This window comes from Macrobrachium nipponense, chromosome 3 (assembly GCF_015104395.2).
Source record: "Macrobrachium nipponense isolate FS-2020 chromosome 3, ASM1510439v2, whole genome shotgun sequence".
Lineage (NCBI taxonomy): Eukaryota > Metazoa > Arthropoda > Malacostraca > Decapoda > Palaemonidae > Macrobrachium > Macrobrachium nipponense.
The window spans coordinates 99,492,609-99,511,937 of NC_087202.1; the positions used below are offsets into that span (position 1 = coordinate 99,492,609).

Sequence of the window (19,329 nt, forward strand, 5' to 3'; positions counted from 1 at the left end):
TATCTTGCGGGATACGACCCTCGTGTCGGAATGAAAGTGGAAGGACGCATGCGCACAGCAGTTAACGCAAATGTTTTGAAGGTGCGCCCGCGTTCTCAGCAGTGTGTATAGCAGCCGCCGTTGAGTCTGAGTGTGTGACTGAGTGTGTGTTGTTATAGGAAAGGAAGAAGGCTGAGGGTGAGCTCCGGCCTCGTTCTGCTCTCTCTCTCTCTCTCTCTCCCCTCTCTCAAGGGCTGACGTGCGGCGGTGGTGTCTCGTGTTTGTTTGTGTTCTTGTCAATAGACTTTTGCTAAACTTTGTGCTCAGCGCCGCCGCGATGAACGCCGAGCGAGCCAGTGTGGGGAACGAGCCTCCCCCCCACCCCCCCGGTCCCCACCAGCTGCCTACTCATCATCAGCTGTTAGGCCTCGCTGGCTTAGTGGCAGGGGCGGGCATGCAGCCTAACGTTTCGAACAACGTCAACAACATACCCATGGGCACCGCGATGACAGCTGCTGCCGCTGCTGCTGTTGCTGCCGCTGTCCCCTCTCCGACCACCAGCGCCTCGCCTTCCAATTCTGACCTGTCGCGTAACATTCCCTCAACTTCTTCAGGAGGAATGGGCGGCGCTATTGGAGGAGGAGGTGGAGGAGGGGGAGGGGGAGGAGGAGGAGGAGGAGGCGGCGGTGCCATGGGCGGGGGCCCAAGTATGGGTGGCATGATTCCCGGCATGGGTACTCCCGTCGCCAGACCTCCTTTGCCCCCTGCCTTTTTCAACCTGGACAACAGCCCCGGGATGCCCTGGGGAGGGTGGGCGGACCTTCAGGACAGCATGGCCATGGAGCGGGGCAGGTCACGCAACTGGACTTACGAGGAGACCTCCGAACTGATCAGCCTGTACACGAGCGACGAATGGCAGGGCAAGTTCAACAACGAGAAGAAGAACCACCGCGCCATCTGGGTCGCCCTGGCAGCCGCCCTCACCCGGAGGAAGGACGTGTCGGGGGACGAGGCCCGTCAGCGCCTCAACAACCTGAAGGCGCTCTACAACCGCACGCGAAGGCAGCTCCTCTCCGGAGAGATCGCTTCCCCCCAGTGGGAATACTGGGAGCCCTTGCACGCCTTCCTAGGGCGCCCTCAACCCTACATCCCCATCACCAGCGCCAATCCCCAGCCACGCCCACCTCCTCACCTCCATGGGTACGGGCACCACCACCAGTACCCGCAGCATCAACACCCTCAGCACCATCCTCACCCACAGGGCCTCTTCGGCGCTCTGGGGCTCTCGGCCCCCATGCATTATCAGATGAATATGCCTCCGAGGTCCTTCGTCAAGGTAAATATCACCCCCCACTGCTTTTTTTGTGTTGTGTAGCTTTTTATAGACTATAAATGCAGCCATGTTCGTTGATATGCACACACATATTTAAACCTATCATATTTATGTATGCCCCTAAACACATACATGCACACATACATATATATATATATATATATATATATAATATATTATATATTATATATATATACATACATCATATATATTATATATATATATATATATATATATATGTGTGTGTATATATATATATATATATATATATATATATATATATATATATGCATACCATACACACACACACTTATACAATATAGGCATCACCACCATAAGACTCAATCATTACATTTTCAACTTCTAACATTTCCACAAAGGGTACCTGATTAAAAGTTATATATATATATATATATATATAGATATATATATATATATATATATATATATATATATATATATATATATATATCTTTTAACTTTTAACCTGGTACCCTATCTGGAAATGTTCGAAAGTTGAAAATATCAATGACGATCTTATATGGTGATGTTGTCTTTGCTTGCGATCGTTAGCTGGTGTCTTGCATCAGTTGTGACAGTCAGGAATTCTACGATAATGTATATCAGCAACCATCTTTTTAAAAAATGGCTGTGCCCAGCTGAGTGTAGGTGTATAGTTGTGCGTGTAAATCGGAGGTGCTACGCTGGATTTGGCGATCATGGAAAACATTTGAGTTTCCGCTGAATGCGGGGACGCCAACTCGACGGTTTCTGTGGTTTGTTGTGCTTTCGCGAGAGAGTGCTATTTCCGCTGTCATTGCCCCTCCCGCCACCATTATATGCATAATCATTATTCTATATCGTTCCTCGGTTATATTCGTCGATGTTGCAACAAAGAAAACTCCACCTTCGCCATCATCCGTCTCCATCAAAATAATTCCATCATCATTATCATCATCTGTCATTAAAGTAATTATCATTAGAGATGATTGGCCAGGCAGCCAGGCCACGAGATGCCAACTAGGAATTTTAACTTTCGATAGTGCTGCGGCGCTATTTTGCTTTTATTTAGTCATTTCTTTCCTTTAATATTCAGGATTTTCTTCGAGGGAGCTTTCATCGTCTGCGTTGTGGCTTCTTTTGGACTTGGGTTCGCCTTGAGAGTGATCTCGGAAAAGTTAGGATGACGTTTTATTGTATTTTAATTTGGATTTACCATTCTCGGCCCGTTTGTTGAACTTGCTGGCTAAGCATAAAAAGAGACAAGATAATGATGATAAAACTGATTACAAGACAAAAACCTCGATAGGTCTGATAATAATAATAGTAATAATGATAATAACATAATGAACGCCTTCAAGTACCGGTTCTGCGGCAGAAAATTACCAGCGAGGAGTGTTCAAGTTATTCGTGGAACTCCGACGCAGATAATGAGCATAATAATATGAATAAAAGTAATAATCAAGATAATGGCGGAGAGGACGAAAATAATGATGATGAAACGTGAGGAGGTCAGCGAACCAATATTATTATTGTTATATTTATTAACGTGATTATTGCGGAGTTGTTGCGAACTGTCTTCGAGGTTGTTGTTGCTGCTGCTGCTGCTTTTGTTGTTGTTCACGAGAACTCTGCCCTTCGTCAGTTTTGCTACGTCATCGTAATCACCATAATTATCATTGTAGCCTTTGTCGTTAGGCAGTATTCTCCATTATCATGATTTTCGTTCGCTCCGTTTTCTGTATCATTACGTCTCTGACGGAGGGAGTTCTCAGGATTTCTTCCAGTCCTCCACCCCCTCCCCCCCTCCCCCCTCCCCACAAAAAATACGCTACGGTGTTGGGGGAGGGGAGGGGTACGCGGCATATGTGGTTGTATGTATACGCGATATGTGCTCGAACGCGCGCAAACACGCACATATGTGTTCAGGTTTCGAATTTCAGCCTCTTTATGCAAGTCCGTTGACCTGAGTTGCGACGTAGGTACTACGCTGCAATGGCTGGCGAAGGGCGTGGGTCTTGCACCCTCATTCCAAAAGACCTTGTCGAAAATAGAAGGTTAACGCCCTTTGGAGTTATTTTTTCCTCACCAACAAGAAAGGTTTCTTAGTAAATTATGGGTTGCTCTACACTACTGATCAAAAGACCACACGTGCACACATATATATAATTATGTTTTATATATTATATAAATGTATATATATATATATGCTACATATAAATCATATATATTATATGTGTATTATATATATATATATATATATATATATAGTATATATATATATATATATATATATATATATATAAAGTATTTTATGGTACGACTTGGAGTTTAATCAGATACGTGTTCAGACCCTTTTAGTCTATGAGAAAATTGAATGATCTAAGAATCTCCACCGAGGGTATTGTGATCTCTGCTCTGCTTTTTTTATATGTGGGGTATGTACGTAACGACAATTTTTAAATCAGCCCAACCTCAGATATGTTCTAGATGTCAGTCATAGAAGATTGGGATTAAGATGATGCATCACATTTGTGTATGTACGAAGATGCTCTTTTGTTTGTTAACGAGCGCGTTTATACACTGTATGTAATGTATGGATTTATGTATGTGATGGGAGTATATTAAGACATGACTATATGATATATTGAATAAAGTGAGTTCACCATGGTTGGCAGTACTTAGTCCAGAAGTCGACATATGGTCTCATGTTCTTCATTGCTGACTGGCCGCTGTACCTACTCCAAAGTTTGGACGGTAAAAAAAGAAGCATACTAGTCTTAGAAGCAGAAATAAATTCAGGATGGTAGCATCGGTAGATTTGCCCTCAAGCGATGAGTTTTGTTAGAGTGCCGTTAGTGGAAGGGGTTTATAATACAACGATGCTTTTGCCATCAAGGAAGGTCGAAAGCCTCTATAACAGTGGTTCTTAACCTTTTTTGGCGGTGACCCAAAATCTTGTCCAGATTAGCCATGGCTACTCATCCCCTCATTAACATTTTCGTATATGATTATGCTTATAAAAACGTGTTACAGAAATAAAATGTTACGTCCAGAGATTTTTACTAACGCAACTATAGTAGATTCACATCAGCCGCGGATTTGATGTCTAGGCCACTCCCTTACGACGCTCCTGATTGGCTGTTTTATAAGCCAATGACAGGGATGGAAACTCTCTCTCTCTCGGGAGTTCATATAGGCAGGATGTATGTTCCAACTCTCCTGAGTGATGCTTTTGAGAGACGTATCCCTCAGGAGAGGTGGAATATACATCCTACCTATGTGAACTCTTGAGAGAAACTGAGAGTTTCCAGCCCCGTGATTGGCTTATCAACAGCCAATCAGGAGCGTCGTAAGGGACCGGCCTAGACATCAAATGCTACGGTGATGTAAATCTACTATAGTACAACCGCATAACAATGATCCATGAGAAAGCAACACTACATTAACTAGCATAAAGAAGTACAATATGTTTTTGTTTCATGACATAAAATGAAATGTATAGTTATTAGGCTATTATTTACTACAAATGTTTAGGAAGAAGGCAAAATTATTCGTACAAGCCTACTTAACATGTAGGCTCCTCTTAAAGTTCTGCTTAGACATTAGTGAATGATGTACTCTTCATACATTATATTTCCTAATAATAATTATAATAAGAGTGCTGGGGAAATAATAAGCCTAGAGAGTTATAACCCTTGGGGACCCATAAGATTTAGACAGACGAATGTTTTTTTGTGGCACCTAGCAGGAATGCATACAGAACTCACGGCGTGGAATGGATTTACAGTTTCTTCCTTGAACGTCTTAAGTTTTCTGTAAAAGAAAACTACTGAGGGGGCTTTTTTCTGTTCGTCCTCCCTCAGATCTTAAACACTTCTGAAGCTACAGGGCTGCAAATTGGTATTTTGCCCATCCACCTTCCAATCATCAAACTTTCCAAATTGCAACCCGCTAGCATCATTAGTGTTTATCTTATTTAAGGGCAAAGTCAGCCATAATCGTGCGTCTGGCAACGCTACAGGTGCCTACAACGCAGACCTCCACTGGGCCGTGGCTGAGAGTTTCATACAGCATTATACGCTGTACAGAAAACTCGATTTCACCGAAACATTATAGGGGATCAATTTATATCTTCAGTGATTTACGAAAGTTTTGTATAAGTCAGACACAAGGTTCACTATCCAGTGAGAATAAAGGATAGTTATATGGATATCATGCGAATAATCATATGTCTCATTTTTATTGTCTAACATGCGGCGATAGAAGTGAACTCCCATTGAATTGCTGTTACTGTTAGTATAATGGTAAACGGTGGAAAATGAGATAATAGGTAATGAGAGGGGAAAAGTGGCCCCCAACGATATATTAATTTGAGACAGAGTGCTTCATGGTAGACAGACAGCCTAACTGTTCGTCAAGTGTCACTTATTCAAATTGTGGCATGTGTGCTTAGGCCAACCTTGGTATGCTGGACGGTCGAGGTATTTTCTTGGCAGAAGTAATAGTCCCGAGAAAGAGTGTCTTGTGTTGCAGTGCTTCGCAGGAAATAATTCTTAATGTAAAGTACCGATGGTTTGTATAGTTAGGAAAAATATAGTGTACTTTAGATTTTTGTGATTTTTCTCTACGCTGTTGTTCAGTCGTATTGGGAGGTATACATATGTAACTATGAAGCACTTTTAAGTCCTCTTATATGTCAGTGATCATATGTAAATGTATTGACTTGAATTTCCTTTTGTTTCTGATGTAAATTAGGCCCATTTTCGTTTGTAGATAATTTTGGACGGACTTTCATTCCAAAGGGAGATTCCTATCCAAATTCGGTCATTGGAAAGAAACTTGCACCGAGATTTTATTTCTCTGAAAAGTCTATTTTCATTTGTTATTCATTTGTGTACCAGTCTGCTATCACTTCGTATTGTTGATCCCTTTGTTTTGCATATATTTGTGTCTTTTATGAATAAGTAGTAAAGTGCAGAACCGCAATTCTTTTATTGTGAAGACATTGGTGTTCATCACCTCTAACCCAACCTATCATTGCTAGGAAACATTAATAAGTTCTCACTGATAATGCAATACCTCCCCTGTAGCGTGGTCGGTATGGTCTTGGCGTGCCACCTCATTGGCTGCGAGTTCGATTCTCGAGCATTCTATTGAGGTGTGAGAGGTGTGTATAATTTTCTGGTGATAGAAGTTCACTCTCGACGTGGTTCGGAAGTCACGTAAAGCCGTTGGTCCCGTTGCTGAATAACCACTGGTTCCATGCAACATAAAAACACCATACAAACAAACAAAATCCCCTGACAATTGTTTAATTTTGTCAGTGCAAGAATTTCGCGAGACTCGTCCCGTTACTCACTATTTCCCATTTTATGCCGAATGACTTCATAGGTCCCAGCGGTTGGATTTTGGCCAAAATTTTATGTTCTTTATGAGATAATTACTGATTATAGTGAACGTGATAATTATCCTGTCTTCAGGATGCGAAATGGTAATTGATGGAGTCCAAAATGATCTGAAAATCTATCTCTGAGGATTGTCTGTCCATAGAATGCACCTTCAAGTTGCAGAGAAAGAGAATGAATTAAACAGGTGTGTTGTTGGGAAAAACTCTTTATCGCGAGAGTATATATAATGTTCTAAGGGGTCCACAATAATAAAAAAAAATATATGTATAGTTTTAAAACTCATTACAAAAAGCTTTTGAACCCTTCCGTGGGTTCATCTTCAGTACAAAATCTGTATAATTTTAAAACTCCTTACAAAAAGCTTTCGAACCCTTCCCTGAAGATGAACCCAGGGAAGGGTTCGTAAGCTTTTTGTAAAGTTTTAGAATTATATACGAACTCGCAACATATTTTATTATTGTGGACCCCTTAGAACAGGTGTGTTGTGTTATGGAAACCATCGTGGAGGCCATATCAGGCAAAAACGCTTTGTTTTTCGGAAAATGAACGATGTATGTTGACATGGGAGTTAGGGAGAAGTGCATCCTCGCATACTTAGGGTTTGAACTTACCCTAAGTATGCAAGGATGCACTTCTCCCAAACTCCCATGTCAACATACATCGTTCATTTTTCGAGAAACAAAGTGATGTTGCTTGATATGGTCTCCACAATGATCTCCACAACACGACACATTTCAGATCTTTTTCGGACTTAAGGTTTTATGGAGAGATGACTTCCTTCTAGACATTTCTCTACTTGAAGAGATCAGCCTGTGGCAGATCCAACACCAGGCCAGACCAGTGCCACGTCAAAATAGTTTGCGTCTGTGTAAGCTGCCACGTTATATAGCCGTGTATATATATATATATATATATATTATATATATATATATATATATATATATTATTATATATATATCATATTTATTATATATATATATAATAATATGATATATATATATATATATATATATATATATATATATATAACTGTGCTGTAAAGAGTATATCTCAGGTGGTCCTCAAAACACATTTATTGCGGCGCTTCAAAACGGAAATGTTTAATTTTCAAGCCATAAAGACAAAATACAATAATATTAACATTAAAAGCGCTAAAATACAAATGCAAGACCATGCATTATAGATAACGAAATTAGAACTAGTTGTAGCAGAACCAACCATCAAGAGAGAAAGGAAGGACGGAAGTCTGAAGGAACAGACCAACCATAAATGACAAAAGGCAAAAGCTTACGTAAGGTGGAGATTTGTCGAGGAGGACTGCTAAGTGTTCAATTGAGGAACAAGCTGTTTAATAAACAAGGAGTTCAGGATTGTCAATAGTTTGCCACTCGGTGCCCGTCCCGATATTTCAAAATCTTTGTATTGCATATTATGTTTGCATTTATTGGCCTGTTGTGTGATGTTGGAAAATTCAGAATTAGCAAGTTTGTCACCAGTTCGATAGCTAACGCCCTTATGGCTCTCAATTCTGGCCCTTAGTAATCTGTGTGTGTGTATCCCGCGTAGGTCCCTAGATTACATCTAGGGCAATTAAACTTGTATACAACACATGAGGTCATCAAAGGGTCGAGTTTATCTTTGAAATTAAATAAACTACCTAAACTAAGTGGATTTGTTGGGATGATGTTAAATCTTTATAATGGTATATAAATAAATATGAGTTTTCTTAGTGCATCATGGAAATTTTTATCATGGATTAAAGGTACATTAGCATAAAATGGCACATAGGCACAGTAGGTAAGGAGACTTTTAATTGCTTGTAATATATTGATGTAAAGAGTGGATTTCTTCGTGGAAAAACTCCCAATTAGATGTCAGTGAGAAGGCGCGGTGAAGTAATGTAGATAGAGTTTAATTTAAAGCCATAAAAACGGTGACTAAAAAATTTGAACTTAGTCCTGTAAAAGTTCTCTTCCTGTAAACTTAGTGTTAAAATGGCCATATTGTCGTAAGACTAAAACATCTAAGAAATGTAGTTTAGTATCACTTTCGCAGTCTTCCTCGACAACTCTTTACCTTACGTGAGCTGTTGCCTTTTGTCATTTCTGGTTCATTTCTTCGGACTTCCGTCCTTCCTTTCTCTCTTGATGGTTTGTTCTGCTACTAGTTTTTATTTTGTTATTTATAATGTATCGTGTCTTGTATTTGTATTTTAGCACTTTTAATGCTAATGTTATTGTCCTTTGTCTTTATTTCTTGAAAATGAAACCTTTTCGTTTTGGAATGTCACAATAAATGTATTTTAAGGACCACTTGGGATGCACTTCTTCCTTCAACTATTTTCTATTGTTCGAGTTACTCGTAACCACCATACCTTAGAACGTTTATATATATATATATATATATATATATATATATATATATATATATATGGATTCTTTCCTAGATAGTGACCCCTAAGGGTTCTCTTCAGGTCATTATCTTGTTTATTAGATTTACAGTCTTTTGTTTATGTTTTTATGGTCATCCCCAACGGTCTTGTACTAGTAAATGGTTTAAAACCCTAGGGAGATGCTATCTATGAAAGATCCAGTTATATATAGATTTATTTATATATATATATATATATATATATATATATATATATATAATAAATGTATGTAATGTGTATAATATATAGACAGATTTATAATATTAATCCACAGCAGTTTTAGGTCATATCAGTTTTATCGTTCTCCTCCTGGCTTCTCGGGTACAGTGTTTTGACGTCCACAATACAATAAAGCTAGAATTGGGCAGAAAAAAGCCTCGTATGTCACGGCGATGCTACCTGCAACAGCGAAAATAAATTAATAAATAATGTGATTGTACCTTTGCGTAACTATATATATATATATATATATATATATATATATATATATATATATATATATATATAAAATATTCTATGTAGCACGATAGTCCAAGTGCTTGACAGTATCATAAAATCCACATGGAAGGCGAATGAATAACGGGACTCGCCTTCTTACGCGGATTTTATGTTATATATATGTATATACATATATATATATATATATATATATATATATATATATATATATATATATATATATATATATCATATATATGTATATATATATATATATATATATATATATATATATATATATATATATATATATATTACTGTAAATGTGTGTGTGTGTGTGTATTAAACGTTCAGTATCTTACACGGCCATGGGTGATTTATTTAAAACACCTGTCGACTGCAAAATCCACACAATTACCAATGAGTAGCAATTAGCCGAAAGACTTGCAAGTGGTCATTCTAGCTGCTGTAAAACAAAGTGAAACACCCGCTGTATAAATGACACAGCTACAGGCGAAGCACAACCTGAATCTAGGCAATACCAGGTCTGTTGAAGGCCCAGCCTTGTTCTTGGCTCTTCGCCCTCTCCTTCGTAGATCGCTGGTAATAATAATAATAATAATAATAATAATAATCCCCTTCATCTTCTGTTCATTGCTCTGGTAATAACAATAACAAAAGTATAGTAAAAAAATACTCTCCATCGTCTGTTTATTGCATTCGTAATAATAATAATAATAATAATAATAATAATAATCATAATAATAATAATAACACTCCCCTTCATCTTCTGGTTATTGCTCTGGTAATAACAATAACAATAGTATAATAAAAACAATACTCTCCATTGTCCGTTTATTGCACTCGAATAATAATAATAATAATAATAATAATAATAATATCACTCTCCTTCATCTTCTGTTTATTACACTCGTATAATAATAATAATAATAATAATAATAATAATAATAATAATAATAATAATAATAATAATATTAAAAATAATGGCAGAATTCACAGAATTGATTTTGTACAATATTCTTTCAATTCTCCTTATGATTTTCCTTTCTGGCACGCTGGTATTATAAAGCAGCTGTCCAATGTTCATCGTGCTGTAGGTCGTCAACGGAAATTTCGGGCGGGCTGGTGTTATCAAAAGCAAAACTGGTTATCAGGGACAGGCTGGGGTCGTCAACAGGTATACAGGTGGGTTTCGTAGGTCGGGAACAGGCCGTAGTCGTCAGGGGTCTATCCGGTATTTCTCGTTATTTCTTCTTTTCTGGTTTTCAAGGCGTCTACATGTTTCGGCCACCTCGTTTGGCCATCTTCGGGACGGGATCGCTGAGTGCAATGGTCTGTGTCAGATGTATTCACGCTATTTATTGCATTCGGTTGGCTTGAAGAAACAGGTACCTCACTTTTCATTGGGCAATACCTGTGACGTCACGAGCGATGTCATCAGGGGGCCCGTTGCTGGTTGGCTGTCCTCTTCGTGGGCGGAGCCTCATCCTTATTGGTGATGGTGGAGGTCCCCTCGAAGGGCGTGCTACCAGGTCGTCCTCAGGGCGAGAGCTTGAGCTGCGATCACCCTCAGGGTTACTAGGGACGTCCTCAGGATGAGAGCTAATGCTTCTATCATCCTCAGGATCCCTCTGGTGCGATGGTCGTTGTGGGGCGGTGTCTGCTGCTCTCCTGACGGCGGTGGGGAGGAGGAAGGTCTCCTGTGTGATGTTCAAACTGGGCTTCTCCCTCCCGATGTGCAGCGCTTCTAAGATTCGCAAACGACGTAGATCGGGTGCCTGGTCGATAACCTCGAAGTTACCGACGATGTCGCTGCGTCGGATTCTTTTATTATGGGCAGTCCTTGCATGATTAAATACCGCTCCTTCCTGCGCGTGACAGGAGATCCTCTTGGAGAGGCGCATTGACGTCATCCCGATGTAAGTTCCGAGGCATCCTCGGATTGGGCACGTGTATCTGTAAATGACGTTCGTCCTCTTCAAGGGATCCTGCAACGGTGCGGGGTTATTTTTCATAATGAGACTGCATGTTTTTTTACTTGTATAAAATATGATCAAGTTGATCTGCTTGTTGTTGTCGGTCGGAGAAACGTGATTCCTGATTATTTCCCGTAGGGCTCGCTCCTCTTCTTTATACCGCCGATGGAAGGTGCCCTTGTAGAAAAAATTAATTTTCTGCTGGGGGTCTGGGCGGGGTTCCTGTAGGTACCATTCTTCCATGCTCTTCCTGAAGACGTTCTGGATGCTTCGGTTGGTGTGTCCGTTGTTTACTAGGACCTGGGCTGCACGTTCCATCTCCTTATGGGTGTCTGCCCATGTTGAACAATGGGAAAGAGCTCTCCTGATGTAGGCGCTGATGGTGGTGTCCTTATAGCGTTCAGGGCATTCACTCTCGCCGTTCAGACACATTCCCAAGTTCGTGGGCTTCGTGTAAACCCGTGTAGCGAACGCACCCTCCTTCTGTTCAACCAGGACGTCCAGGAAGGGAAGACGGCCATCACGGCTATATTCGATGGTAAATCGTAAACGGCTGTTGGTGTGGAATTGAAAGAATATTGTACAAAATCAATTCTGTGAATTCTGCCATTATTTTTAATAAAACTTGTTTGAAAGAAGGTCTGTTTCCAGCGTACAATAATAATAATAATAATAATAATAATAATAATAATATCACTCTCCTTCATCTTCTGTTTATTACATTCGTATAATAATAATAATAATAATAATAATAATAATAATAATAATAATAATAATAATAATAATAATAATAATAATAATAATAATAATAATAATAATAATAATAATAATAATAATAATAATAATTTAACTTTCTTTCTTCATATTTCATTATTATTATTATTAGCCGCAGCCCGAGCGACATTATTGCAAATATAATATAAGACTGCTATCGCGTGGGTTGGGAATCGAATATCTGTATGCTTGCACGCATATGAATATTCAAGCACGAATACCGTAGTTTATTAGCTTTACTTTCTCCGGGCATGTATATATATTCATTCATTTCCTTCGCTGGTGTATTTCTATTGTAACTGGAAAGAGGAGTATTATTTACCGATTCATGAAGCTTCCTTTTCCAGGAAATTTGATCCATTTTTAGTTTTCTGTAAAATAAAACTATTGTGCCGGCTTTGTCTGTCCGTCCGTCTGCTGCATTTTATTCTGTCCGCCCTAGAAATCTAAAAAACGACTGAGCTAGAGGGTTGCAAATTGGTATTTTGATAATCCACCCTCACATCATCAAACATACCGATTTGTAACCTTCTAACCTCATTAGCTTTTATTTTATTTAAGGTTAAAGTTAGCCACGGATAGTGCATCCGGCTGCAATTTCCGGAGGCATGGGACGCACCCTCACTCTACCGCATCTGGTGAGCAACTGGAATGCTACCGGTGCGCCGGTGGCGGTCATAGCTGATGGTTGTATGCAGCATTATACGTTGTTCAGAAAACTCGATTGCGCGGAAGAAACTTCGGTTGATTTTTAACTTTTTTTTTTTTTCTGGTCGGGGACAACCAGATGTTTTTATTATTATTATATTTTGTGTCCTGACATATATTCTTAGCCTTTATTTTCGGCATGCCACGAGTCTCGTGAAATTTTTAATTCAAACAACAAAAACATTCGCGACGTTGCTGAACATATATATTTACATATGTCCATTCTAGCGCCCATTTATGCGAATAAAAGAATCTTCGGAACAACGTTACGGGTATTTGGTAAAAGTGCTTTGAATATAATCTCTGCGAAAACTGAAGACATGAGACAGCAGGCTTCTTCTTTCATTTGTAGTGATGAAATGTTGAAGTTTGAGGTCTCAAATCCAGTCTTCAAAGTGTAACTATAGTTACTTTGATCTTCAGTCGAAGTTGAGATCTTGAAAAAGAATCTTCATAGTATATCTATAGTTACTTTGATAGGTTTTGAAATATAATCTTCATAGTATATCTATAGTTACTTTGATCTTCAGTCTAAGTTGAAGTTTTGAAAATAGAATCTTCAAAGTATAACTATAGGTACTTTGAACGTCAGCCTAAGTTGAGATCTCAAATGGAATCTTCAAAGTACAGCTACAGTTACTCTGATCTTCAATAGTTAATAGATTGTATTTTGTTGTGAGACTGAGTGGGGTACCTATTGCTCTTCAGTGGCGTGATCGATATGGTATTGACTTGCCACCTCGGTGGCCGTGAGTTTGGTTCTCGGGCATTCCATTGAGGTGTTAGAGATGTGTATTTTTGGTGATTGAAGTTCACTCTCGACGTGGTTCGGAAGTCACGTAAAACCGTTGGTCCCTTGCTGAATAACCACTGGTTCCATGCAACGTAAAAACGCCAGACAAACAAAAAAAGTGGGACACCAAAAAAACTAGGTTGTAAACTAGGAAAATCGTTCATGTATCGTAAAGCACAGATTACTGTTTCATGTCTCTTTCCTTCGTGATTTTGGCTGAATATTTATATTCACAAATGAGCGTGAACCTCTCGTTAACTTAAAAGCCTATTATGTGTGAATGACCACCCGTTGTGTTCTGTCTATAGTCTAAATCAGGTCTTCGTATAGTGCGCAGCCGTACCACAAAGTATCGCGCAGTTAATAGGTATTTCTCTCTTAACGGCATCCGTTCACTTACTTCAATCTAGAATATTTCTAGTTATTGAAACGAAGATGGTTCTATATATTGTTGTAGTGATTATTCAGTACTCTTTCTGTCTAGTCTTAGTCCTAAGCTGCTATCTTGTGAGTAGATATTATCAAGCGAAGTCATCAGAAGACTGTCACGCAGGTAGATAAATGTCGATATTAGCCCTCTCTAATCACCGGCTATTTCGTTACTGGCACTGTACCTCTCAACCACATGACGGCGACTTCTTTACTCTGTTGCTGTGTTGTAGTATGAACACTGTAATTTGTCGCCCATAACATTTATTTCTGTCTTCCCAATTATCATCCGTACATTTTCGAGTGGCCCTGTACTTCCAGAACTCATTCAAGTTGGTATATTCTCCCAGTTACTTACCGCAGTGATCTTGTAAGATTTACCTCGGAATGGATAAGAAACGAAAAGTTTTGTATGTTTGAGGCGTAATTTTGCGCTATCGTTGAGACGAGATCTACAACGTTTTATGGCTTTTAGTGTCCTTGAAGTCTAGTTAAGTATATACTCCATTGCGCTTATGGTGATTACCTGTAGAATGGGAGATCAGATTTCGGTGTTGTAGACAATTATTGTTTGTTGACTTTGTATCGGAGAATGGTACAACTTTCGGTTACCTTATCACCATATGAAAAATTAATCGTCTCTGGGAGGAAGCTGCGAATAACTGTCAAGCTTCTTGTTATCTTAGATATTAATCCAAGACAAACTTTCATTTGAACTGCTATGTTGTAATTTGTGCTTGCACTGAACACAAAAACGATTCAAATCCTTACGGAAATGAGGGAATAAACTTCAAAGTATCTCACTTCTTGTAGGAATAACTTATGAAGGATTTTTTTACACGTTCAGGTAAAAGTAACCTAAAAGAATATGAATGAACGAACATATCTCGTGGGTTTTATTGCAGCTTGCAGTCGTTAAAGAAAGACAGCGAATAAGATGGGTGGCCATTTGTGGTTTGATTTCAGCTTTGGTTTATGCATTAAAACACTCCCTCTTGATAAGGCGTGTGTATGGCGGTAGCCGAATGGAGAAATAGGGAGACATCGCAGGAAAGGGTAATGGTTATTTCTCACAAGAGGCGTCAGACAACAAGTAAAAAAATTTATGTACAGCGTATTATGCTGTATGTAACTCTTCAGCCACGGTCCGCTGGTGACCTGTGTTATTAGCATCTGTGGCGGTGCCAGACGGACAATTATGACTAGCTTAAATAAGATAAAAACTACTGAGGTTAGATGGCTGCAATTTAGTATGTTTGATGACTAGAAGGCGGATGATCAACTTAAAAATTTGCAGCCCTCCAGCTTCAGTAGCTTTGAAGATATGACCGACAAATAGTCATCTCAACTCTTTTCTTTTACGGAAAACTAAAACCATTTTTGATATGAGTTTGCACTTTTCTTTTATGCGGAAACAAGTAATTTGTAAGTTTAGGTAACGGAATTTAATTCTTGGCCGTTTCCTGCGGTGTCCTTTGTGTCTCCCTTGGTAGGTAGCCGACTGTTGTGTGCTGCAAGTAGGTTGGAGGATATGGGAATAAGACCTCCAATATCGAAGTTCTTTAAGGTCACTGAAGTCCTGATTTTTCTTTTGTCCGTTGGGCGCTGGTTCGAACCTACGAGAGGACGAACTTATTATCAACTAAAAAATTCCCCTTCGGATATATGAAAATATATTAATTCCGAGGTAGAGCGAATTGGATATTAAAGGACATTTGTAACAATAATGCGTTTATATATATGTATATATATTGTATATACATATGTGTGCGTATTCAAGTGTGCATACATTGAATATACATATTTATATACACGTAAAATATCATGCGTGTTGTATCCGCCATTAGAAGTGTATCATCTGTGAGGGTCACTTGTCACCATTAGACTGTGAACCGAGTACCTTGTAATTTCGGTTCATATCTCAACACCTGCGTCGGTTACCTGATCGCGTATGACGTTATATTTCCACCAGTCACGTGTTCCAAAGTTTTTTAGGGTAAAGCTGCATTTGATTTTAGTTTGTTATTTACGGAATTCCACACACTCCGTTATCCCCTTGGGCCTGGCCTAGATAACGGGCTGTTCGGTTGCTCGTCAAGCCTGCCCGGCTACTGTATAAAAAAAAAGGTAAACAAAAAAGAATAAGATGATATGCAATAATATCATGAAAAAAAATATGGTGTAAAGATTGACGCCGAGGACAACAGTCACTGTCCTACTTTAGGTTTGTTGAATTCAACTTGTCAGGTCGAACTTATGTAAGTGTCACTACAAAGCCTTGAGGTCCAACTTCAAAGAAATATGAAGAAATCATGATGCCCGGGAGCGGGAAACGAACCCGCGATACCATAATCACGACGAGGTCACCTTGCCAACCTGTTCACAGAGACACCTGATTGTTTCAGGTCGAATGACACAATTACGTTTCTGGGGTCATGAGTCGCTTACTTTAATTAGTTTCAAGAGGACAAAGAAAGGCTGAAATTTGCGTCTGAAATTTACGTTATTCGTTTTCAGGAATCATCAGAATTTATCAGTAGAATATTTATTTCCACTAGGTGTCATCTACATTACTCGGGTACATTATACTTCTACGATTATCGTTATTATTGGTATTTTCTTCTCTTCTTTTTAATATTGGGATTGATATGATTTTAGAGTTTTGTTATTTTCAATTTTCGTATCTAGCCTTCTGGACCCGACTTCTGTAACCACCTAAGGTGCATAGTTGGAAATTATTTGTATGCAATACGTTTTGTTTATTAATTATCATTTTAATTTTTTTTACCATTATTCTCAATATTATTACTGTCATTACCATTATTAAGAACATACATTTTTCCATACTTCTTTAGCAACTGTGTGGATATTGCCGATTTATCTTTTTTTTATGTCATCACATATATCTAGGATTGTGAACGTTATTGTCTGTACCTTGTGTATTCCATGTATATGGCCTTGAGATAAAATATATTATTATTATTATTATTATTATTATTATTTTATTATTATTATTATTATTATTATTATTATTATTATTATTATTATTATTATTATTATTATTATTATTATTATTATTATTATTATTATTATTATTATTATTATTATTAACAATTAAAAGCCACAGTAGTGTTAAAATATATTATGCTAAAAATTACTAGGAGAGAATTTCGGATACTACTGAAGAGGGATACGGAGCAGTATCCGAAAGTCTCTCCTAGTCATTTTTAGCATTGTACAATAATATATTTTAACACTACTGTGGCTTTTAATTATCAATATTATAGCCTCGTTACTGGGGTTCCTTAATTCATTATTATTATTATTATTATTATTATTATTATTATTATTATTATTATTATTATTATTATTATTATTATTATTATTATTATTATTATTATTATTATTATTATTATTATTATTAAAAAATATCCACAATTATATATTAAAAAATATATTTCTATGTAAAAATATAAAACAAAGACTTTCGAACACCTGAACGGTATTCCTCATCAGTGTAACGTTAAAATGTAATGAAGAGGATAGTTTCCTCCCGAAGAGCATCTAAAAAGAAAATAACAGCCACCTTTTTAGATGCTCTTCGGGAGGAAACTATCCTCTTCATTACATTTTAACGTTACTCTGATGAGGAACACCGTTCAGGTGTTCGAAAGTCTTTGTTTTATATTTTTACATAGAAATATATTTTTAATATATAATTGTGGATATTTTTTATCAATTTGTTTTCACGAAACTGAATTTCTTAACATTATTATTATTATTATTATTATTATTATTATTATTATTATTATTATTATTATTAATTATTATTATTATTATTATTATTATTATTATTTTTTTTTTTTTTTTTTTTTTTTTTACTCTATCACAGTCCTCCAATTCGACTGGGTGGTATTTATAGTGTGGGGTTCCGGGTTGCATCCTGCCTCCTTAGGAGTCCATCACTTTCCTTACTATGTGTGCCGTTTCTAGGATCACACTCTTCTGCATGAGTCCTGGAGCTACTTCAGCCTCTAGTTTTTCTAGATTCCTTTTCAGGGATCTTGGGATCGTGCCTAGTGCTCCTATGATTATGGGTACGATTTCCACTGGCATATCCCATATCCTTCTTATTTCTATTTTCAGATCTTGATACTTATCCATTTTTTTCCCTCTCTTTCTCTTCAACTCTGGTGTCCCATGGTATTGCGACATCAATGAGTGATACTTTCTTCTTGACTTTGTCAATCAACGTCACGTCTGGTCTGTTTGCACGTATCACCCTATCCGTCCTGATACCATAGTCCCAGAGGATCTTTGCGTGATCGTTTTCTATCACTCCCTCAGGTTGGTGCTCGTACCACTTATTACTGCAAGGTAGCTGATGTTTCTTGCACAGGCTCCAGTGGAGGGCTTTTGCCACTGAATCATGCCTCTTTTTGTACTGGTTCTGTGCAAGTGCCGGGCATTCACTTGCTATGTGGTTTATGGTTTCATTTTTCGTATTGCACTTCCTACATATGGGAGAGATGTTATTTCCGTCTATCGTTCTTTGAACATATCTGGTTCTTAGGGCCTGATCTTGTGCCGTGTTATCATTCCTTCAGTTTCCTTCTTTAGCTCTCCCCTCTGTAGCCATTGCCAATTGTCATCGCTGGCTAGTTCTTTAGTCTGTCTCATGTATTGTCCGTGCATTGGTTTGTTGTGCCAGTCCTCTGTTCTGTCTGTCATTGTCCTGTCTCTGTATATTTCTGGGTCTTCGTCTACTTTTATTAGTCCTTCTTCCCATGCACTCTTTAGCCACTCGTCTTCACTGGTTTTCAGATATTGCCCCAGTGCTCTGTTCTCAATGTTGACGCAGTCCTCTATACTTAGTAGTCCTCTCCCTCCTTCCTTTCGTGTTAGGTATAGTCTGTCCGTATTTGCTCTTGGGTGTAGTGCTTTGTGTATTGTCATATGTTTCCTGGTTTTCTGATCTATGCTGCGGAGTTCTGCCTTCGTCCATTCCACTATTCCTGCGCTGTATCTGATTACTG

The 19,329-nt window shown here is 38.3% G+C and overlaps 1 protein-coding gene across 1 annotated transcript in view; it reads left to right on the plus strand.

The window, feature by feature from the left end:
* Positions 1-224: 224 nt before the first annotated feature.
* The window catches only part of LOC135221916 (protein bric-a-brac 1-like), a 149,375-nt gene continuing 130,270 nt past the window's right edge, over positions 225-19,329 (plus strand). The window contains exon 1 of the mRNA XM_064259936.1: positions 225-1,315. Coding sequence (XP_064116006.1) covers positions 317-1,315 — 999 coding nt within the window. The 5' untranslated portion in view covers positions 225-316. The remainder of the gene's footprint in view (positions 1,316-19,329) is intronic.